At 45.2% G+C, this 24,464-nt stretch overlaps 1 protein-coding gene across 11 annotated transcripts in view; it reads right to left on the reverse strand.

Moving 5' to 3' along the window:
• SMARCA4 (SWI/SNF related, matrix associated, actin dependent regulator of chromatin, subfamily a, member 4) overlaps window positions 1-24,464 on the reverse strand; it is a 56,470-nt gene that overhangs the window by 8,515 nt on the left and 23,491 nt on the right. For 5 of the 11 annotated variants that reach the window (XM_039514226.1, XM_039514222.1, XM_039514231.1 and 2 more), the window contains exons 11-29: window positions 24,267-24,434; window positions 22,944-22,994; window positions 21,839-21,969; window positions 21,136-21,193; window positions 19,259-19,377; window positions 15,291-15,441; window positions 13,714-13,877; window positions 10,986-11,052; window positions 10,282-10,392; window positions 8,936-9,178; window positions 7,785-7,898; window positions 6,579-6,686; window positions 5,142-5,228; window positions 3,400-3,446; window positions 3,036-3,202; window positions 1,997-2,160; window positions 784-1,011; window positions 474-572; window positions 140-217 (exon numbers count right to left, since the gene is read on the reverse strand). In XM_039514226.1, coding sequence (XP_039370160.1) covers window positions 140-217; window positions 474-572; window positions 784-1,011; window positions 1,997-2,160; window positions 3,036-3,202; window positions 3,400-3,446; window positions 5,142-5,228; window positions 6,579-6,686; window positions 7,785-7,898; window positions 8,936-9,178; window positions 10,282-10,392; window positions 10,986-11,052; window positions 13,714-13,877; window positions 15,291-15,441; window positions 19,259-19,377; window positions 21,136-21,193; window positions 21,839-21,969; window positions 22,944-22,994; window positions 24,267-24,434 — 2,355 coding nt within the window. The remainder of the gene's footprint in view (window positions 1-139; window positions 218-473; window positions 573-783; window positions 1,012-1,996; window positions 2,161-3,035; window positions 3,203-3,399; window positions 3,447-5,141; window positions 5,229-6,578; window positions 6,687-7,784; window positions 7,899-8,935; window positions 9,179-10,281; window positions 10,393-10,985; window positions 11,053-13,713; window positions 13,878-15,290; window positions 15,442-19,258; window positions 19,378-21,135; window positions 21,194-21,838; window positions 21,970-22,943; window positions 22,995-24,266; window positions 24,435-24,464) is intronic. The other 6 variants (XM_039514232.1, XM_039514230.1, XM_039514229.1 and 3 more) reach the window with 2 other exon arrangements.

Genomic DNA, 24,464 nt, shown 5'->3' on the forward strand with positions numbered 1-24,464 from the left:
ACTAGACCCCTAGTCCTTACTCAAGTCAATGTTTGTTCAAACATAACAAGCTCAACTCTATCAGAAATGCCATTGCCTCTGTTACCCGGAAGAGAGAGAGAGAGGCTCAGTTCTCTTCCACGGCCTTTGCCACGCTCACCATAAAAAGGTCAAATTCCTCTTCATGACGGGCAATCATCTGGTTGACCGTTTCATCGTCAGGAACTTCATCTTCTTCCTGCAAGATTTCAAACGCCTGGCTTAATGGCGAGAGAAGCCGCCGCGGCATGCTGGGAACTGAACACCGAACATTGCTACCATCTGACGCCTGTTCGGCTGCCCGTGTGAAATGAGTTTTGGTGGTCTCAGTCCAGTGTCTTGTGGACAGGTATCCACATTGCAAGAGACCACCACCAGAGCTGGCACCTTTGTTGGCAGTCTCAGCAGTGAGGCCAAGGATTGCATGGGCATGGAGACTGAACTACCCCTCTCACCTTTAGAGGTGGTTCCTCCAAGTCAGGGTTCAGGCACAGGGTTGAGGCAGTGTGGGGGAAGCTTGCACTGCCACTGCCGCTGCCCGTGCTGTATCTGTTCTGTGGATAAATAGAGGACTTCAGTCTCCAGGGCTGTCAATCCGGCACCTTTCACCGACACTAAAATTCACTTCAAAAGAGAAACAAGTGTTCATGCTCTTTCCTTCCAGCCCACATGCCCTTGGCCTCGGGGACACAGAGCAAAAGCCAGCCACGCGTTCACCATTCATGCTCTGAAGTAGCAGGGAGGGTGACCTGCACCGCCCCTTACCTCATCCTGCTCCTCGTGCTCTAGGATAGCCTGGAGGAAAGCTCTCCGCTCGTGGCTGGAGGATTTCTGGTCGAACATGCCGGCCTGGATGACCTTCTGATCAACATTCAGTTTGTACTTGGCTGCAGCCAGGATCTTCTCCTCCACGCTGTTCACGGTGCAGAGGCGGAGCACACGCACCTCGTTCTGTTGCCCAATACGGTGCGCTCGGTCCTGGGCCTGCAAATCCTGAAGAGGGGAGCACGTTGTTTGCAGAGTAATTTAAACCTCTCTCCTTCTCAGGTAAATATTTGAGCCTTTAAATACATCACCGGAAAAGCAAACATGCCTCTCAGAGCTACCTGGAGGACCTCAATGACTCCAGAGGATTCCATTACATCCACTGGGGAAGTTTAACTAACCGAAGCAGTTCGTTTTGCTGACTGCTCTTGTACTTGGCGATTCAATGCATGTTAGAAAAATAGGCCACTGTGCCTAGCTATTACAGCAAATTCTTGCGACAGTGGCCTTCACTCAGCCGCCTATACCTCACCCTCTGACGGAGCTGAGTGGCTACACGTGGATTCTTACTAGCACTGGTGAACCACAGGGTAACATGGAATAAGAGGATAGCAGTGGGCTTCAGTGTCTTTATATTACATTTGGTGTGAGTGGGATGGAGGGATCTTTAACCTCAGTCACTACCAGTGCTAACCGTTAATCATGTTAATTAGCATTGTTAGCAACAATAATTATGCATCAGCCTCAAGAGGATCACCTGCTGTATGTCAGCCCACCCTGCCTGTCGGAGAGGAGACAACTGGGAGACAGGCAAAAAAGAAAAAAAAATTGTGTTCTCAACTCTGCTTAGCTAACGAATAGCAGAGAAAACATGGCAACCTTGCTAAGATTAGCATTTCGCGTGAAAGCCTTTAAGACAGTCTGAGGATGAATTCTAGCTGCTAACCAGTTAAAAGCCAGCTTGCTGCATCCTCACTGCTATTTTAACCAAAGTTAAGAACACACTCTACAGTGTAGACACATTCTTAGATCCTTATGAGGAGGTTAAACCAGCATTACAGGCACACAGTTCATCCAAGCCCTAGGAAAGGGACACACTAGTCCTGCCTCCTGCTATTTGAGGAACACAAGACTCATGTCTCATGTACACACAGAGAGACAACCATGCCCAACCCCGTATTGGGATCCCCATGAATTCAGTAGCGTTTTTCACCTGGTGCGGATTCCAGTCACTGTCAAAAATAATCACAGTATCTGCAGACTGTAAGTTCAGTCCCAGCCCTCCGGCTCGAGTGCTCAGCAGGAAAATGAAATATTCAGAGCCGGGCTCGTTGAAGGTCTTCAGCAACATGCCGCGGTCTTCAGCTTTAGTGGTTCCTAGAAGCCCAGGGAGAAGAGAGATGTCACCATTTTCCTCCCCTGAAAAAAGTTTTCTATTTAACGTGGACTCGGGACTCCACAGAGCAAAAAGGGGTTCCAGCTTGCTCAGAAAGTGTTGAGCACCTGCACCCCTGAAAACCAGGTCCATTGGCGGTGGCTCAAGTCGGGCACCCCTAATCCTATCGCATCCAAAATCAGTAGTCATGACGGCAAATTGAGGTCTGTGCGTGCCGTGTGTGTCAAGCGGGAAAGCCCTTTGGGATCCTCCAGGACATACATCGATCACCTTACATTACACTGTATCAAAGATAGCAGGTTACAAACATCCAAGAGGAAGTTGTTGATGCTGGGTGAAATTCCAAGAGACAACACAAGGCCTATGCGCCATGTCGGCCTACAGAACAGGGCTCTTCCGGGAGGTGACTTTCACCAACTTAAAAGGAGGTGAAAAGCAGTAAATGGATTAGCAGTGAACCACCTCCCTAAACTAAACTTACAAGAAAAAAAGTGTAAAGTATGTGCAACCCCGTTAATCCTTTTTCCCCAATCATAGGTTAAAGGAGAAACATGTCCAGAAGCAAGTGTGCAATGATGACACTGCAACAGTGATATCCCACCAGCTTCACCAAGAGTTAGTACATGATGTGATTGGTTACGATAGTTCCATGGTTTAATTTTTATGAGTGGCATTGTTAGTTTCATGCATGTTTCCCAGGTGTGCTGCTAAGCACACTGCATGGCAATGAGCATTGAACGGAGGTTTGTTATTTGATCATTCGTTATCTACACATGCAGGGTTTAGCCTACTGAGATCGCCAAAGCAGAGCATTCAGGAGGGGATTGCAGGGCTCTCTGTTACTAGCTGAACTCACCATCCAGCCTGAGGTATTTGAAGCCACGGTATGCAAAGTAGTCTTCCATGATGGTCATGAGCGAGGTCATCTGACAGAACAGCAGCACCTTGTGGTTGGTGGCTCGTAGTTTGGGAAGAATCCGGTCTAGGAGCTCAAATTTGCCAGATGCTCGGTACAGGTCTAGTCTAGTTCACAAGAGAGGATTGGAAATAGGTGAGAATCTGATGCTAAAAGAAGGCATCATCCTCGCATGCAAATGACAACTACCAGTGCTTGTTACATTAATACACTGACCTAATCCAAGTAATTCTTCATTGATAAACCACACCACACTTAAACTACAAATACCCTCCTTCGTAAAGCTCAAAAGCATTCAACTTACCCCTGTACAATACCGCCAGTGAAACCTAAGTGCTCTGAAAAGGATTCCTGCAAACAAAAACAGAAACACGGTCACACTGATTGCACCAAACTCTTCTATACAAACACGAGTGTCCAGTAAATCCACCAAACTCTTGGAATTGCCCTAATGGAAAACTGATCCTCAGGTCAAAATCGGTCTAATCTTCTGCTTTCGTATGGCTTGGGTGGATAGCAACAAGTGTATCTCTAGGTTTGAGAACCAGCACATTGCCGCAGCAGTGAGCTGGTGAATGTCCTTCAGGCCCCTGGCAAAGGAACAAAGGGGACATTCAGATACAATGTGCTCTATCGTGGTGACCACAGTTGCATGCAGGTGTTTGCCTCATTTTCCATTTAAAGAGGGTTTGCCCAAGTCTCCCATGAGACGTCCTGATGAGATTCAATCTGCACCAGTCTTTCCGACATAAAATCAAAACCCGATGGTTCCTTGGCAGGGTCAACGACGAGCTGCTTGTTTAGAGTGGTCGAAACGCTCCATGTGACTCTCCATTGAGCCTCAGCATCACAGTTGGTGTAAGGGTCTTGATGCGGTTCCGTAGAGGGTTGTGGGATTTTAATCTTATCTTTAGCAAGTTCTGCAGGTCATCATGCAGCGGGATCCCTGCGTTTGCATTGACATGGTTGAGAAAGCGAGATGTCTGAGGAGCTCTTCTAATCTGCAGAGGCTGGATGTGCGATAGGACCAGGAACCAGTGGTCTGAAGTCAATTTGAGCGTCCCAACAAGATGTGCGTGGCGTTAAGTTGAATGCCAAGGAGTTTAGCATGACAGCTGTCAGACCACACTGGTGCACAGCATTTAGCTGCATCATATACCAAGGCAGTTGTTGCAGTTTGTTGGTCCATGGACTGGAGCCCCGTGATGTTCTGGCCAATTTTCTGGTAAGTGTGAAAAAGACCTGACGTTCTCAAGGTGTTGTTGAAAGGTCTAACTCTGGTCCAGTGTAACACCAACATGCTTGGGTTAGCCCTGTGGCTGACGCTCTCACTGCAGAATTGTCCATCAAGTTTGGTATTAGCCATTTTATTGTTCGGCTGGAAAGCGGTTTAATTATAAATGGCAATAGGTTAATTCATAAGATACCCAACTGCTGTATGAAGGCCTGGAAAGAATGTGTAGGAATAAAGTAATTTCAAAGCGTCTGTCTGGGGTCACTTGAGGTGAGAAGATGATCCCAAGGAGCGAGTTGGAGCACCGATTCACTAGTGGAACGCTTGTTTCGTTGTCTCTGAGGAGAGACTGCATCCAAAGGCATCAGCTTGACAATGAGCCTTGATTTTGCCGTTTTTAATTGATATCACTTAATTGAACACTCCATGTCTGAACAGGTTTAAACCAACTTTGGATGCTACAGGGGACCCTTTTAAGATGAGACACAGGAACGCTACGCAGTGCTGCCCTGAAAATTTACCCTGCAGCGTCCAAGAACAGCTTAGTTCATACGTTACCCATTTGACAGAAAGGCTGATCTGTACACTATGGCCTCTAGGCCAGGGGTCTCCAAACTTTTTTGATCACGCACCCCTATCAGTAACAAATTTTTGAGCATGTGCCCCCTGCCGCGCCAGCGCTACCATTTTTGCAGAAGCGAAAAAAAAGGGGGGGCTCCTCCTGCCGTGCACCCCCAAGGAGCCTCTTGCGCACCCCACTTTGGAGACCACTGCTCTAGGCAACACTGATACAAAAAATACTACAACATTACCTCTATGTGTTGAAACATGTACGGATGGTTACAGATCTTCCTCAGCTGCATGATGGTGTTCATCAGGGTTTTTGTACCACCTTTGCCCTGTGTGAAGAAGACACAAAATTACAAATATGTCCAAGCAGACACAAGCTGTGAAAAGGAACGTGGAGGATCTGCTCCACCCCCACTGCAGTCATGGCATCCTACACTCTTGGCAAAAATCTAAAATCTCACATGAGAGAAAGCAGATGGGTGCAGCTGAGGACAAAGGCGAAATTATTCAGAGGCCGATCACGTCAGCTTGAGTAGCTAACGACGTGTGCAGAACACTGAAGACAGTGAACGGCTGTTCTAGCATGGATGGGACACAGGAAGCATCTTCACTCAGTTTTCAAAAGTGAATGTCACACAGATCTAGTAGCAGAGCTGCCACTTTAGGAGAGGGATCCAACCAATGACTCCAAAACCTCCTCCATACACTAGCAAGGCTAATTCCCCCAGCCCCACTGCTGTGAAAGCTGCCCACAACAGCGAGACAACAGTACAGCAATGTAACACATTGCTCAGAAAGGTGAACTTCAAGGTGTTAAGGAGAAACCTTAAAATCCTCTTCCGCAATCCAAGGAATAAAGGAATTTTTAAAATGAGAGTGAGAGGGCAGCTCAGAGGTTGCATACTGGAGAAGTGCACACTTCACCTTCAGTTCATTTTAAAGCTGGCCCAACCAGCTGCTGCCATCTGACAGCTGTTGAGTGGCTTGTGTGAAACAAGCTGGTGCTCTCTATGAAATTCCTAATAGTTCTCCACAGCCCAGGATCCTTTTGGGCAGTCTTGGGAGAGGCATGCACAGGTTTAGGTCCTGGCTATGTGGAGGAAGCTTGCCCTGCCACTGCTCCTGCTGTATCCATTCTGCGCAGTGGGGCTTTAAGGTCATGTCTGCACTACAGGTGCTATGGTGGCATAACAATACTGCTTTAACCCCGTAGTGTAGACAGACAGTGACAGAAGGGGTTTTTCTGTTGCTGTAGGAACTCTACCTCCCCGAGCAATGGTAGCTAAGCGGAAGAAAGCTACAGTCAGCTGACCGAGCTGCGTCTACACCAGGGGTTAGGGTAGCACAGCGACGGCGCTCCGAGGTGTGGATTTTTCACATCCCTGAGCACCGCAGCTATATCTAGATCAGGCCTCAGTTTCCAGGGAGCCAGTGCCAAATGCATTAAGGGGATTTCCCAAAGCACAAAGAGCAGCTAGGCACCTATGAAAGCGAAGGGGATTTGGATGCTTAACTCCACAAAAATGTCCCCCTCAAACTGTAGCAGCAATGTGACTGGCAGACAGCGTGGAAAAAAAAATTCAGTTGGGAAACAGGCCCCTGTATGTGAAATGCTCTTCGGCGCTGCTGCACGTAAATGCCGGGAGAGTAAGTAACAAATCAGAGCCCTAGTGCCACACCTTTTTATCCTTCTCCGAGCCATCGGTGAGCAGCACTCCCTTGGCCTGCATGTGTCTGTACAGCACCCTCTGTAGTGCCGACATGTCACACTTGATCACATACTCCACCTGGAAAGCAGAGGAGAGTTTAGTAACCAACCCACCGTCATTCTCTGCATGCTCCCAAAACATCTCACTCCTATGCCCCCGTCACTGGCTTGTTGCCCTGCACCCCCCACCCCCCTTTGCTGTACTGCTCCGAGCTCTCTGCCAACCACTGGACTGACTTATTTCCCAACCAACTAGCACTGTTCTCACGCTGGCCAGAGTGCTGGCGAGACACTAACCACAGGGCTCGGTGCGGTGTCTTTAGGATGCTGCTGGCCCCGGGAGCGGCAGACTGGGCATACAAGTCACTCCTGTGGAACTGTGGGGGACGCACAGCCATCACTATTCTCCCATCTTTCCCACTTTGAGCCCCACCGCCTCAGCACTAGGAGTTAAGCCACCAATCCGGCTTGTTCTCCTCAGGCTAGCATAGCCCATTGGGGTGAGCACAGCAAGCTGAAAAGCTGCAAAATACCATCTCATTGCAGCAGTTCCTAGAAAGGAAACTAACTTGGAGTCTACAGGAGTTGGAAAGGTTTCCCCTTAGCCCTGGAGCGAAGAAAGGGAAACCATAAAAAAGCAAAAGCCTCTAGTGAGGACAACATGGAACCAGCTGTCAAATGCTGGAGCAAATAGCAGGCAGCTTAACTGACAACTATAAGCAAGTTGAAAAAGAACAGACGGGTTAGTTCAACTACCTCATCCCCGGCTCCTGGGCCAGGCAGGAGCGCTGTCTCTAGCATTTTTCACTACTTCCTCCTGTCCACTGTAAACGCTCAAATGTTGGGGCTTTCCCCACTTTCCTCAGGAGAAGACGTCACAGCTTCAGCTACATGATGACTTACAGCAAGGATGCAACATAAAACAAGGACTAAACTTACAAACAAAACACTATTTAAGTGCAGCATAGTTCATAGATTTTAGAATCATAGAATCATTTAGGCCAGAAGGAACCATTAGATCTAGTCTGATCTCCTGTATAACCGCACAGGCAGGAATTTCACTCCACTAGCCCTGCACTGAGCACAATAACTTGTGTTTGACTAAAGAACATGTTCCAAAAATGCATCCAGAAAGCCTGGTGGCTGTGGGGCTTTGTGTCTTCCTTACAAACTTTACCTTTTCAGGCAGCTGTGCTTCTACCTCCTTCTTTAACCGTCTTAGCAGGAAGGGACGCAGCACTTTGTGCAAACGACGGATAATCAGAATAGTTTCTTCTTCATTCAAATCCACCTATTTTTTCCACCCAGGAAATAAAAATAGGTTAAAATAACTTAAGTCTCTCTCCCCTCAACGTTTTTCACTGAATACTGCAAGATCCCAACAACCACCACCCCTAGCTCTTGTCTAGCACATTCCCAGCAGATCTCAAAGTGCTCTGCAAAGGTCATGATTATGCCCATTCTACAGATGGGTAAACTGAGGCTCAGAGAGGGTAAGTGACTTGCCCAAGGTCACCCAGCAGGCCAATGGCAGAGCTGGGAATAGAAATAAGGCCTAAAAATTCCCTCAAACTGTAAAAGCAGCAAAGAGTCCTGTGGCACCTCATAGACTAACAGACATATTGGAGCATGAGCTTTCACCCACGAAAGCCCATGTTCCAATACGTCTGTTAGTCTATAAGGTGCCACAGGACTCTCTGCTGCTTTTACAGATCCAGACTAACACGGCTCCCCTCCGATACTTGACCTCAAACTGTGCAACTGATGACTTACAGTTTTGTCCAGCCACACCCCTCTCAAAACTGCAAACTCTCTTATGCCGCTGTCCAAGTCTGGGGTTTTACTGAAAACTAACGGTTCAAACCCTGTGCTGCTCTATTGCTTGGTATTCACGTCCCAAGACGCTGCACTTTAAGGGAGGAGTTTTGAATGAATATAACCAGTTCACTTCAAAGCCTTGAGGATTCTGTGCAATCTGCGAATCCATTTTGACAAGAACCAAGCAGCGCCTTGCTGGCATGGCTGGAGGTCTAGGACAGAAAGACACCTTACATTTATTCCAGCATTTGCTTATTAGCCGTCTCTGGTTTATCCCTACGGCTCAAACTCACTTTCTCGGGTGTCCAGTCCCAGAAATTAAACTCTGATTGAAGACAATACCCCTCCTCTAATAGCAACATTAAGATTGAGACTGCTGAGCCAGCACACCAATTAATAGCTGGAAACTAATTACAACCAAATACCGTGGATATCTACTGATTTGGTACCTTATATTAGCACAAGACTGTCCAAACTCAACTGCTGTCAGACTGCTAATTCCACACCTACCTTCTCTCCAGTCATGGCAAATGGAGCATTAAACCACTGCTCAAATGTGCTACAGCTCTTGAAGATGGTGGGAAGGAGGAAATTGAGTAGAGCCCACAGCTCTGGCAGCTTATTCTGTAGTGGAGTTCCTGTCAGCAGCAAACGACGCGGAGCTACGTAGTGTGTGTTGAGGACTTGGGTTAGCTTACAGTGGTGATTCTTCATTCTGTGACCTTCATCAACAATCATGTACTTCCAGCGAATCTGCAGAGACGGAATCACAACGAAGACTGTGGGAATCCCACCTTTCATAAGCGCTGCAGCTACCGTCACCCCCTCCGACAGAGGAGAATCACACCATCCTAACCATCCACGCAGCCATGCCTGCCCAGCAGGGGCCACCACCAGAGACAGCTCAGAACTGACTAGGACCGTAAAACCCTAGTCAAGTTTCATTCAGGCTGCTGCTGGGGAAGTGCTCCCATTCATGAGCCCTCTCTTTGCCTGTGGCACAGAGAGCCGAGACAGCCGATGGAATAAGGGAAGGGGCAGTAATGTTGAGAAATGATTAAGGAAGAGAGATGTTACCCAGTTAGTTATTTCTAGCATCTCACACACCCTGTACCATCACCAGTAATTCCTTAGCTGCCTGGCCATAGCCAAATACATTTCCCTCACAATCCCAGTTCCTGAATAACTGAGGAGAACGCCCTGCTAAGGCCATGTCTAGGTGAGAAAAGATGCACCAGTTATAGTTAAACCGGCACAAACCCCTAATCAGTGCAGCTTAATTTAGTAGTTCACTGACACAAGATACAGATAAAGATCACAAGAGAAGAGATTTCTGGGAGGTAACTAATGCAAATCCCCACTGTTGAAATAATCCAGATAATTAGTCTTGTGAAGTTGCACACTCCCACACTTCTGGGGAGGACCTGCAGAGAGTGCTTGGACTTGAGCAGGTGGTTTAAGAGGACAAAAGACTTGAAACTGTATCAAATGACAGCCTGACCTCGGAAGAGGGGAACTCTCAGGCGCAAACCCCCATGAGAGGATCTGAGGTACTTTAGATCTGCCAGGGTTACCAAGTGAAAGGTGGGTGAGCACCTGCTAAGCTAGGTACGTGTATCTAAGCTGTTTACTGCTAAGATAGGTTCTCTCTGTAATGCTTTTGTTCTGAACAAAGAACACTTTGCTTTATGAGAGACGCCTGATCACTCCTCAACCCTGCTCTTACCCCTGAGAACACAAAACTGCAGGGCCTGAGAAAGGGGATGGCTGGGGGTCTGAGCCCTAAGCAGGGTGGCCCTTAAGGCAGCCATGCGGGTGTCAGAGGTGCAGTTAGCCATGGGAAACACGACACTCACCTTGGCAAGAATGTGCTTATCTTTGATGATGTACTCGTAGGTTGTGAGCAAGACATTAAACTTCCCACTTCGAAGCTGAGGTACAAATGCCCGTCTTGCTGCTGGAGAGCCCTGGGAAAGGAGGAATGGGAGAAAAAAAATCAAACCAATGTAACTTCCAGCAGAGGGCGTTACTGAGGGCTTGTCTACAGGGTGCAGCAATGCTCCACTAGAGGGGTACAAATTCTAAAGCGCACCAACATGATGCGCTTTAACTGGCCCGTGCAGACCCTGCTGGCATGCTCTAAAAATGACCTATTGCACATTTTTAGTGTGCGCCAGCAGCGTCTACACAGGCCGGTTAGTCTGCAGCACGCAGTGCACTGCAGAATTCACACCCCTCTAGTACACATTGCCGCACTGAGTAGACAAGCTCTGATTATTAGCAACAGAGTGGAAAGTCCCATGTTCCTGATTGGCAGGGGGAAGCAAATCTAGCTTGAATGTTTATACAGGCCACGGTCGATAGATTCATTCTCTTGTTCAAGTATTCATATCAAACACAGAGAAGAATAATCACTAAGCAGCTGATTTTTATTTTTTTTTTGGATAAAGGGAACACTGCATTTAATCGGGGTTGGTTATACAGGTGCTAAAAGCTGCTTACAAAGTACACAACCAAAAGTTTTACAGTGAGATGTGCCGGACCGAATCCCAGTACTTGCCTTGTATGAGACCTTCACCACAGAAGGAGCCCATTTATCAAATTCATATGCCCAGTTTGACAACGTTCTAGAAGAGAGGGAGCGAGAAAGAACAGTAAAACCCACCCTTGCATAAGGACTCCAAACCTTCTATAGCCCAAACCAGCCCCCATTGGCTGTAAAACCATAAAAGTCCCCAGCAGCTGTTGGGAAATCAATACCCTTTATTCCCAGCTAGTAATTCTTGCTGCAAAATCCATTATCCAAGACACTCAACCACAATCCAAACAATTCCTTGTGACAATCATGAGATGTGGCCACAGTACTTTCTTCTCTGCCAGAAAAAACTGCTATGTACCCTACGGTAAATGTGGTTCTTGGCAGTGCACTGCCCATTCTGCTCGTGGTGCATGTGCTCCATACATGAGAGATCAGATTATTTTGTCCAGCAGTGTCTGTTGGGGCCACGCCTGCACCATCAGTAACCTCACTTCCCCCTCGCCTGAGGGCATAAAGGGTAGTGTGAGCCCAACCTGCCCCTCAGTTCTTTCACCAGTACAGAACTCCAAGGTAGCTGAGAAAGAGAGCAGGTTGTGAAAACTGTGTGGACAACACATTTTGAAGAACCAATTGCCGCAAGGCAAGTAAGTGTCCTTTCTTCTTCGAGTGGTTGTCAACACAGATTCCACGCCTGGTGATGAGGATGGCGTGGACTGCACCCTCAGCACGTTTGCAGATGACACTAAACTGGGAGGAGTGGTAGATACGCTGGAGGGCAGGGATAGGATACAGAGGGACATAGACAAATTAGAGGATTGGGCCAAAAAAAGTCTGTTGAGGTTCAACAATGATAAGTGCAGGACTCTGCACTTAGGACAGAAGAATCCCATGCACTGCTACAGACTAGGGACCGAGTGGCTAGGCAGCAGTTCTGCAGAAAAGGACCTAGGGGTTGCAGCAGACGAGAAGCTGTATATGAGTCGACAGTGTGCCCTTGTTGCCAAGAAGGCTAACGGCATTTTGGGCTGTATAAGTAGGGGCATTGCCAGCAGATTGAGGGACATGATCATTCCCCTCTATTCAACATTGGTGGGGCCTCATCTGGAGTACTGTGTCCAGTTTTGGGCCCCACACTACAAGAAGGATGAGGAAAAATTGGAGTCCAGCGGAGGGCAACAAAAATGATTAGGGTGCTGGAGCACATGACTTACGAGGAGAGGCTGAGGGAACTGGGATTGTTTAGTCTGCAGAAGAGAAGAATGAGGAGGGATTTGATAGCTGCTTTCAACTACCTGAAAGGGGGTTCCAAAGAGGATGGATCTAGACTGTTCTCAGTGGTAGCAGATGACAGAACAAGGAGCAATGGTCTCAAGTTGCAGTGGTGAAGGTTTAGGTTGGATATTAGGAAAAACTTTTTCCACTAGGAAGGTGGTGAAGCACTGGAATGGGTTACCTAGGGAGGTGGTGGAATCTCCTTCCTTAGAGGTTTTTAAGGTCAGGCTTGACAAAGCCCTGGCTGGGATGATTTAGTTGGGGATTGGTCCTGCTTTGAGCAGGGGGTTGGATTAGATGACCTCCTGAGGTCCCTTCCAACCCTGAGATTCTATGATTCTATCAGCAAGCAGCTGTCTATTGCCTGGAGGTGGATAACCGGAGTTTTACTTAAATAGTGACTGCGAGTCAGTCTCACCAAAACTGGCATCCAATCTGGAAGCCTCCACTAAGGAACAGTGTCTTGTAAATGTGTGGCTCAAGCTCCTGTAGCTACTCCACAAGTTTCTCTGTTTGTCTAGGTTAACTAAAACTTATCTATGTTACATTGCCAAAGACGATATGTGATGGGGTGTCCACCCCACACAGGGCCTGGAAGGGTTAAGATGGCTACATGGGCCCATTACCTGCCCAGGCTGCACCGGAGAAGAAGCCAGGGAGCAGGGGTTGATTAAATAAAGCTCAGCTGGTCAGGAACAGGAGGCATCTGAATAAAGCCCAGGAGGTGACAGCAGCAGTGGGCTGCATGGAAGGAGTCTGCAGTCTCTCCCTGGGTGAAGGGAGGTGTGTTGGGCCTATACAGTACAACCTGAGAGTTACGAACTGACCGGAAAGCCACACACCTCATTTGGAAGTATTCAGGGGGGCAGGAAGCAAATACGGTACAGAGCTGTGTTAAACACGAAGAACTAAAAAAATTTAAGCAAAGTTTCACAAGGTAAGGAAACGGTTTCTGTGCTTGTTTCATTGAAATTAAGATGGTTAAAAGCAGCACTTTTCTGCATAGTAAAGTTTCAAAGCTGTACTGAGTCAATGTTCAGTTGCACACTTTTGAAAGAAGTTTAGTTCAGAGTTACAAACAATCTTCACTCCTGAGGTGTTCCTGACTCTGAGGTTCTACCGTATAGGGCAGTTGGGAGGCTGACAAACCCAGAGAGGGGGGAAGCCAGGAAGGTAGAAGGCTCAGGGGAAAGCAGCATGGTAGGACAGTGCAGGCCATGGCTGCCAACTGGAGGGCCCCTGAGCCAGAACCCAGAGTAGAGGGCAGGCTCAGGTTCCCTACCAGCCACTAGGGATGCAGCACCGACCAGTGGCAGAGTGGGGAACAGAACCCATAATTCCTGACTCCCTCTTCCTCTCTGCTCTAACCATCACCCCCTGCTACCTTCCACAGCACAGCTAGAATTAGTGTTGCTCACTAAAAACTTCTAAACTTGCCAGTGCCGTAACCGCCCATTAGTCTGAGCCCCGCACTTACGAGAGAGGTACGATAATGAGGAAGGGTCCATTGATACGCTTGTGCTCCATGAGGTATGTGATTAAAGCGATGGTCTGGATCGTTTTGCCCAGACCCATCTCATCTGCCAGGATACCATTCAGGTTATTATTGTACAAAGAGACGAGCCACTCCAAGCCTTTAATCTGAACAAAAAGAGAATGGAGGACGATTCAAAGAACGTAAACTCAACAGGATCTAAGAGGACAAAAGCCACACTTCCTTGTGAATGATTTGCAGCCACTCACCTAACACTGTAGATGAATTATTTATAGATTATTAAACCTCTTGTTTTAGAGTTAATTATCTCAAAGAGCACTTTGGCATCAATCCATTCCTTTCTCTTTTGGATCATGCATACCACACAAAAAGCTCCCTTTAATGCTCTTTGCTTTAAGCTACAGAGACCAAGTCTGGCTAATCCGTTATTTTATAAAAGACCCCCCCCACACACATCCCCAGAAGCCTGGATCATTTTATTCTCAGCTGCATCTCTCGGAATCTTAACAAGTTTCTGGTTGTTTGCATGGACTGAAGGGAACAATCCTCCATTCCTGCAGTGTGGGAGAGATACGAGGTGCCAGTCAACAGACTCCTATCTTTAATCCCCAGGATTTCACTGACAAGTGCAATACACAGTATTATAAGTAAGGTCTTACACCAGAGCCTACTGATAACAAAAAGTTAGTCCTTCCATACAGCTTTGTATCTTCAAAGTACTGCACAATTATCTAATTACAACTAAAAATGCCAGATAATATCTGTCGAGTCACACTTTGTTCCCCAGAGACTACAAATGATTCAAGTATTATCCAGTCACCTTTAGCCTGTTTGGTGTGTGTGTATGTACATGCGTGCTCACGTTTAAAACTTGCATATCAGCTATATTACATTGCGGATTTGCTTATGGAGGCACTAGCAATTCTTGGAATTAATATTGCTCAGCAAGTTCAAAAGGTAAGAAATAATGACCTATTAACCCAAAATGGATTTGAATAGATCAGCTTGCAGATACAGCTGAAATTTCTAGACAGACAGAAATAACTGAGCATAGTAAAGGAGCGCCACCTGATTAGAACCATGAGGGAAGCAGGACAGGAGCCCAACACCAAGCAGAGTGAAACCAGTTGCCTAGAATAATCTCAGGAGGGTTTTGTGTTCAACTACATGTCACAGTTCCTTATCTAGGCTGTAAGGCAGAGCAAGGTGTGCAGTTTACTTCTAATAAATAACGATAACATTTTGGAAGGGACATTACGGCTCAGGCATCAGGATTTAAGCCAATCTCTGACTATGAGAGGTAAGGATGAGACCTAATATGGGAGGCCGATTATCCTACATCTGTTATTGCAGAGTTCTAGAAAACCTTCCTTTGAGCTGCTGGTCAGAGACAGGATACTGGACTAGATGGGCCTTGGGTCTCATCCAGTCTGGCAATTTCTAGGTTCTCCCCCCAGTGCTGAGCGTACCTGTGGCTGATCAGACATGCTGTGTGTGCGCATAAGCTATTTCAGTCACCATCACCCTGAATCAGGGCACTTTCTCCCTCAGTGTCTCACCTGGTATTGTTTGAGGACGCCATTGACCATGAGCGTGGACTGTTTGTCCACTCGTTCAGTGACCGCGTGGGCCACAGCGTAGTAAGATTGTAATCCCCTCGCCAGAGCTTGGGAGACCCCATACTCATCATCAACATCTTGCTTAGCATTTCTAAAAAATAAATAAATAAGTAAATAAAGGGTTTTGAATGAATATGGAGAGAATCCTTCTCACTTCTCTGGGAGACAGGCTTCCCCGCGGCCCAAAGACCTCCTGGGGGACCCCATGAATTCTTGGATTTCATGAGCTCATCTCTCCAAGTACAACCAATCAACTGCTTTGCTTCTGAAAGAATATTTTAGCCTCTTTTCATCCCAGTTCACTTTTCCCTTTACCTCATGCTCGCTAAAATCAGGGAGCAAAAAATGATGCCTGCACATTTAACTCCTTGGAAACTAACCAGGTGGGATGGGATTTACAGCAGTGACTTTGGGGGAGGGATAGCTCAGTGGTTTGAGCATTGGCCTGCTAAACCCAGGGTTGTGAGTTCAAGCCCTGTGAGGGCCATTTAGGGATCTGGGGCAAAAATCTGTCAGGGACGGTACTTGGTCCTGCTGTGAAGGCAGGGGACTGGACTCAATGAGATAGGTATAGCTCCATATTATCTTTAATTATGATTTTTAAAGATCCAAACCACAGTGCACTTTTGAGACAGCAAGAATCTTGACCTGAACAGTAAGGAAATGCTTATTGCCATATCATCCAGCGGCTTATGTTTTAAAGGAATTACTGTTTCAAAAAATAAAAAAAACCAACAATTTTAAACACATTTCACCTGTTTCCTCACACAGTTATAGTTTCTTCTGCAAACCACTTATTAGAATTTCCCTGGTGTGATGAGAACCTCTTCCAGCTGATGCACCAGAAACTGCACAAATCATAGGCTTAGCACTACAACCAAATGATACTTTCTAAGTCCAATTTAAGGAGCCCACACTTATTTTTTTTGGGGGGGGGAGCATCTCAGAAAGGAAACTAGGATGCTGCAGTTTGAACGAGAGAAAGGGCAGGCAAGGCAGAGTTGTTCTGCTGACATCTCACCTGTGTTTGCATGCAAGCAAGCATGAAAGAAGGAGAAGATTTGTGAGTATGGCATGTCTCAGTCCTTATAAATATTAAAAGCAAAAAACTAGGTTACTTCCACAGTAAGGTTGTTTTTACATGCACAGAAGTATTCAGAATTTGAAGTTATAGTTGCTGAGGGAAGCGTAACTTGGACCTACTTTGGAATATTCAGCATTTTCCATATATAGCGATAACTTATCTTTATTCGGGCAATGTTTGCCACCACAGGAACCAAAAACTCTGTAATCCCTGACTTTTTGTCATGTAAAATGTCAACATTGCAGCATTACTCTCTTTTCTTTCATTTCTTTAGTTTAAAGTAACTGACAGCTCACATAGGTGCATTTATGCCAATACAGCTATATCCATACCCACGGGTGGTTTATAAAAACAGCACATGGTATACTCAGTATGAAAAAGGATGGACATTATTCCATTGTAATACATTGGCTTAATGCAGGTGACTGTCTCTCTAGACTGGCTGGTGACCACAAAATGCAACAGCCTGCTGCTTATTGACAGCTGGAAGATTTCTCTTTAGCAAAGGAAGCTGTCATGGGATAAGAGGGAAGGTCCTGTCAGGGATCGGTAACTGATTAAAAGATAAGAAACATAGTACAGGAATAAATGGTCAGTTTTCAGACTGGAGAGAGGTAAATAGTGGTGTCCCCCAGCGGTCTGTACTGGGCCCAGTCCTAGTCAACATTCATAAATGGTCTGGAAAAAGGGGTAAACAGTGAGGTGGCAAAATTTGCAGATGATACAAAACTACTCAAGATAGTTAAGTCCCAGGCAGACTGCGAAAAGCTACAAACGGATCTCACAAATCTGGGTGACTGGACAACAAAATGGCAGATGAAATTCAGTGTTGATACATGCAAAGTGATGCACATTAGAAACCATAATCCCAACTATACATATAAAATGATGAGGTCTAAATTAGCTGTTATCACTCGAGAGAGATCTTGGCATCCTTGTGGAGAGTTCTCTGAAAATATCCACTCAATGTGCAGCAGCAGTCAAAAAAAGCAAACAGAATGTTGGGAATCATTAAGAAAGGGAGAGATAATAAGACAGAAAATATCATATTGCCTCTATATAAATCCATGGTATGCCCACATCTTGCATACTGCGCGCAGATGTGGTTGCCTCATCTCAAAAAACATATATTGGAACTGGAAAAGATTCAGAAAAGGGCAACAAAAATTAAGGGTATGGAATAACTTCCATATGAGAAGAGATTAATAAAATTGGGACTTTTCAGCTTGGAAAAGAGACGACTAAAGGAGGATATGCTAGAGGTCTATAAAATCATGACTGGTGTGGAGAAAGTAAATAAAGAAGTGTTATTTACTCCTTCTCATAAACACAAGAACTAGGGATCACCCAATGACATTAATAGGCAGCAGGTTTAAAACAAACAAAAGGAAGTATTTCTTTACACAGCGCACAGTAAACCTGTGGAACTCCTTGCCAGAGGATGTTGTGAAGGCCAAGACACTATTAGGGTTCAAAAAAGAAGTAGGTATGTTCCTGGAGGATAGGTCCATCAATGGCTATCAGCCAAAATGGGCAGGGATTGTGTCCCTAGCTTCAGTTTGCCAGAAGCTGGGAATGGGCGACAGGGGATGGATAACTTGATGATTACCTGTTCTGGTCATTCCCTCTGGGGCATCTGGCATTGGCCACTGTCGGAAGACAGGGTACTGGGCTAGATGGACCTTTGGTATGGCCCAGTCTGGCCGTTCTTATGTAGCTCGAGTGATAGGGGCTCATAATTATGGAGCTAGAGGGTAAAGGTTCAAGCCTCACTGATTGATTTTCTAAAAGATCTGCTCTATTTCAAACAGGACATAATTCAGCACAGTCCTTCGACCAGCATTATGCAGGAGGTCAGACTAGATGATCCTAGGGGCCCCTGCTGGCTTTATAATCTATGACTGATGTCTGTAGGCAGTGTTTGTCTCCGGATATTGGAGAGTTAAGGGGGGGAGGGGGTTTGAGATCTCTTTTACTGGACCAACTTCTGCTGGTGAAAGAGACAAACTTGTGAACTTACACAGAGCTCTTCTTCAGGACCTCTAAAGCTCCTCTCTTTCACAAACCATAGAAGATACGACCTCACCCCCTTGTGTCTCTACTGATGTTTGTAGGTATGCAACCATGGTTTGTCACACTATTTTCATCTGCATACCCTCTCCCTTCTCCAAATGTAGCTAATGCAGCATTCCCCTCTGAGGAGGAGGAGACCAAAGCATAAAACTAAATTAAAAAAAACAGCGCCCAATTTCCCCTGCACTTTGGTAACCAACATGTTAATTTCTCTTCTGTTTTCAAAAAACCTGGACCAATATATTCAAAGCTTCCTAGGAGAATCAGACATAATTCTCATTAAAATTAACAGGCATTGCATCTAAATCTATTAAGTGAATTTGAATCTCTCAGTCTTAATCTCTGGGTAAAGACCAAGCGTAACAAATCAGAGCCCCTCCAATGTCATTTTTAGTGATCACTGGGAGGGAGTTACAAGAGACCGACAATAGGGATTAAAATTAAAACTATTCTAGCAGCATGCAAAATGCAAAAAACTTTCACAGTGAAGTATAATATTTTCCATGTGCCAGCCAGGCGAAAGAGGGACTTCACAATGTAACGCTGCCCTTCGTGCTGGGACAAGAGAAACAGCCATTTGCAAGTCTTCTCTTGCCATTTATTAGTGCCTGTCAAATACGCCTCCAACAAAGTGATCCAAAAGAATGGAAATCAATCCAGGCTAATCCTCAGTTGTTTTTGCCCCCGAAGGGGAAACAAAGGGCAGCAGGATTTAAAATACTAATGCAACAAGTGACTGGGTGGGGCTTACTCAATAATGTGCCTGGCATCGACTTCTGACACATCATCACTGTCTGGATCTGGGATCTTCTTCTTTTCTTCCACAGGCAGGGCAGGCTGAGCAGGTTGCGGCTGCTCCTCTTCCTCCTCCTGCCAGAAATTGAAGGCTACATCACTGGGACTATCCAGTTACATACACTCACCCTCATGTACAAGGGAGAGGGCCGTGTTCTGTATCCTCACAGGAAGGCGGAGCTGACCAAGTCTGCATAAGCCACTTAACATTCAGCAAACTCTTTAAATACATGCTGCAGACTTTGCAAAAAAAATAAAATCACCACTCTGGAGACACCTCTTTCCTGTTGCTGAGATGCTATAAAGCATTCAGCTTTGTTCACCAGCTGGTGATGCAGGAGACTTCAGCATACAGAGGAAATGAAGGGCAATATACATTCCAGTTGATTGGCTGGCATGCATCCGAGATGTATATTTGCATTGACTCTCCATGAGTAGGAATCACCAGGAAACGCACATATAAAGCTACAGAATCTCTTTGCATCTCCCTGTAGATCTAGATACCACAACTGTACTTTGTGATCCTATTTGTGGCCCTTTTGTGTCGTTTTCTTTTAGAAAATGGCAAAAAACAAAAAAAACCCAACCAACCAACCAAACAAAAAACCCTGATCAATTGGGTAGAAATAAACCCCTTAGGCCAAAATTTCCAAACATGAGGCTCCTACACCCATATTTAGACACCTAAATAAAAGCATCCCTTTTCAAAAATGGTGAGCACTTGCGTTTCCTATTGACTTCAATGGGATTTATAGATGCGTGGCACCTTTGGAAAAAAAATCACCCCATTTATATAGGTACCTACATAAATCCCTGTTTTGTCTCCTTCCTAAATATGGACGTAGGAGCCAACCTTAAGCACCCAAGTTTGAATATTTTTCTTGTAAGTTCTAGAATGGTGATCATTCAAAGCTGACATACAGATGCACCCTACCTCCTGCCATACATATTCTAACAACCCAACCTCGTTTCCCAAAGTGATTTAAAAATAAATTCTTTGAGGGGAGTGGGAACTTCCATTATGTGGGCAAAATCATGTCCTGCTCCTAAGCTGTCAGTGCAGAATATCAGTCTAGCACACGACAAGCGGCAGAGCAGTAAGAGGCAGGGAGATTGGCAGTGATTAGTGGCTCAACCTCATCAAAAATAAAATAAAATAAAATAAAATAAATTTACCCTATCCCCAAAATATTACCTCTGCTTCACCCAAATTGTAGAGCACTCAAAAGATTCTTGGTGCATCTTGGACCTACTACTTTTTAAAATGTACATAGCTTCAGACTGTTTATGAACCTTTAAGAACTCACAAGAAACCGTCACTGCCTTATAGATCAGGGACAGGATCCTGCAAGACAGGGGACGATGGGGTGGATCTCTGCAAAATTGCCCTGTTCTGTACACTCGCCTTGAAACTCTTGTACTGACCATGATTGGAGACAGGATACCTAGCCAGATGGACCATTGGTCTGACCCACTATGGCAGTTCTTATGTATTTAAATCCTTATTGATGTATGATGGCAATGTCAGGCTACTATCAGAAGTAAAGGCTTGCATGGTTGTGTCCTCGTTAAGCCAAGACACAACAGAGAAGAGATGCCAAGTGGAAAGGGGGTGGAAATATGACAGCACGAGGTTATTTGTCCTCACACCGCACACATCAGTTGTTTCAAGATTTATTTGTTCTAAATGAACTCATTTTAGCTAAACCGATACTGAACTATATTTGAAAAATAAATACTGGATTACGTTTAATGACTTTATGTCTACTGGTTATTTCCTATTTTAAAATACAAAAACACCCCAAAAATATGACTTTAGGCACATCCACTTACCTCTTCCTCCTCCTCCGACCCACTTTCTTCACTGTCAGATCTGGGAGCTACTTCATATCTAATTAAATACAAATATTAATATTTAATATCAGTTCTGATTCTGACAGAGCAATGCACAAACATGCAACTAGCTTGGGCTCTAAAGCCTTTGAAGTCAAACTAGAGTGAGATAACTGCTACTTTTAACACAGGAATTTTACAATTTTTTTCCCCCTTTCTAATCCCAGATTTTAGGACCAGTGCTTAGAAAAATTTATTGGGTCTGGGTGCATAAGTAGAGGTCCACCAAATAAGCACCTTTTGCAACAGTATTTCCCACACAATTTTAGCAGCTCCCTGAGCACTGAATTAAGGTTAAAGGAATCTGCATTTTCTAATGACATAACATACTTCTTCCTGCCCCCTGGGACTCTCAAGGTGTTAGGCTGGGCCCATGCTGATATTTTGGGCTTTTCTTGCCTGAGCTAAACGCAGGCCCCAATCCAGCAATGATCTCTGTGAGGGAGGAACCTTGGAGACACACAATCACTGCAGGATTGGGGCCAGTATCCCAGACGGGATCTGGTGTAATTTTTGACCCATTTCAGTTAGAGCATGGAACAGGATTTATAAGCAAAGCCACAGAATGCATTACAGCAAATGTGAGGCTGTCGGCCTTCTGGCACAACACCAGATGGCAATTTGGGAACTGGTGGTGGCTTACCCTGGGTTCATTTCCAACCAGGTGTCCAGCTGTCCAGCCTTTGGAGCATCTGTGCCAGTAAGGATTTTACCACTTTCCACGTGGATCACTTTCACAGGGAGATCACTCATTTGGCTGGTCTCATCCAGAGGCTGAGAAAGCACAATGTATGTACATTTCAGTATTCCATCTGGAATTAAGGCGTCTCTGTTCTCTATTAGCCAACGCTTTAATTAAAACCAGTTAAGTGCTATTGCAGAAATATTTATGGGACACTCACTAAAGTTTTAACACATCACTTTATCCAAAGAATAAGTAGATCAAAGCTTTTTTGTTTATTTTTAAAATTTTTGGTTTGCACTAATTTAAAAAACAAGAAACAGGAAACCACTGTCTTGACCTAGCTGTGACAAAAGTGCTGCTTGGCATTTGAAGGCATGAATAAAAGAACTTTCTTAATGTGAAATATCTCCAGTTTCTCTTATAAATTCATTGCCACTCAGTACTTCCTTTGTCATAAGTGATCTTGCAACTTCTTAGGTATATGTGTAACTTTCAGCACTTTTGTCCCTCTGAGTTCACTGGGACTTCTCACATGCCTAAAGTTACGGGTAGCTCTCCCTTAGGTTCTTATGACCTTGATCCCAATAGTATCTGATCACCTCGCAATCTTTAAAGTATTGATCCTCACAGCACTGCTGTAGGTAGGAAAACACTGTCACTCCCCTTTTACAGGCAAATTTGCCCAAGGTCACACAGGAAAACTGGCAGAGCTGGGAAATAACTCCAGCCTCCCAATCCCAGGCTTGTTTACTCTCTACATCCTTCCTCTCCTATGTGACCTATCTAAAGGTTTGCAGGATTGGAGCCAGTGTAAACACACTGGAGTTGCTGCCAAAATTAGCAGTGACATGCAGGTTGGAGAGGCTGCCAGAACCATTCATGTGGGTGGAGACAGTAAGAGACAAACATTTCTTTACAAAATTGAATGTGTTCTATTTTAGGAAGTCTTGATTTAGCCATCTACTACACTCCACTTCTCAGGGCTGTTTTTCTTTCAATCCACAATATCATCATCATAACTGATCCTTTCAGCGTGTGGCTAACAAACATTTTCTATGCTTACTTCGCCATCCGGTCCAATTGCAGGAGTTTGCCCTTCTGCATTCTCTGCCTTCTGAAAGAAAGGGAATACAACTCATAGCAACAAAAATCCCACCCCCAATATGAGCACGCCACTGGAATCGCATGCTTACAATGCAAGTATCCCAACTCAGAAGGCGGGTGGGAAGGGAGGACACAAAACAGTCAAGTGCAGAAGCTGCTCAGGCTGGAACCGATTTGTAAATTAAGTCCTAGCCAAGAAATCCTCCTAACATTTTAGACTGGTTTATCACCGTCATGCAGTGTTATATTAGGACTGATGCTTCTGATTACTACATCCAAGATAGCTACTCTTCTCTGGTGTTTGTTTGGGGTTTGGGTTTTTTTGTACAACACCCATCACCACAGCATACAAAACCAGCTCTTATTAGTATAGAAAATTCTGCACACCTTACTGTTAAAAAGGCAATCAAAATAGTTCTTTAAAAGTTGAGACACCCCATTTTAAATCTCCTGGAATAGATATCCCTATCATCAGTTCTACCAGCTTATCCCCTTGTACTCACAACACAGTTTTCTTCCATTTTTTTCACAGTAAAAAACAAACAAAAAACCTGCTCTCAATGTTTTCCAACTTCCATTTAATTAACGGCAATTTACTAGGGAAAAATTACTGCAAGTTTTCTGATCTAGTGACGCTCACCAAATGAGTTTGTGCTTTAGAAAACTTGCAGTAAAATTCTCTCTAGTAAATTGCCATTAGTTATATTTAAGTTGGCAAAACAGACCAGGTCTGTTAGTCTATAAGGCGCCACAGGATTCTTTGCTGCTTCTACAGAACCAGACTAACACGGCTACCCCTCTGATACTTGAGACCAGGTCTTCAGTTTCTTTCACTATATTACTATGGAAGGGAAGGGAAAAAAAAAATCACAGTGCAATTTATGATGCCTTCTGTTGGAAAATTAAGGGAAACAGCATGAAGATTCTGGTTTTAGAGATGCAGTCTCAAGTAGGGTAACCTGCTTATTGGTATGGCAGGTTAGGTGATGCATTAGGCTTTGAGTTTTGGAGTCCCAAGTTCAAACATAGCGTTTGATTACAAGAGAAGCGAACTTGCTCATCTCACCCTAGTCACATCTCTCTATGAACAAACAGTCAGCATGACTGACTGTCTCTGCTCAATAGATGCCCTGAACTGCAAAGGCTGGGCTTGTACAGCTCAGAACAAGGCACGACAGTAGAGACATGTCTGCAGCAGTTTCCAACCCCCTGCCTCACTCCAGACCTGGCTCCTGCCAGAGTTAACAATCCTAGCAGCAAGCAGGCTTAATCGTTAAGTCACCTTCTTTTTCTTTTTCTTCTTTTTCTCCTTTGCCACCTGTGCAGCCTTATGTTGTCGCACCAGTTCAGTCAGGTTGGCCACATACTCGTCTGTCTGCTGGAGTAGATATGCCAAGCGCTTATCTTTCTTCTGATCGATAAGCTTCCGGTACCCTTCTTCATCCTCAGCCTAAAGGGGGAGGCAAGGTTAGCATCCTTT

This window comes from Mauremys reevesii, linkage group 25, assembly GCF_016161935.1.
Source record: "Mauremys reevesii isolate NIE-2019 linkage group 25, ASM1616193v1, whole genome shotgun sequence".
Lineage (NCBI taxonomy): Eukaryota > Metazoa > Chordata > Testudines > Geoemydidae > Mauremys > Mauremys reevesii.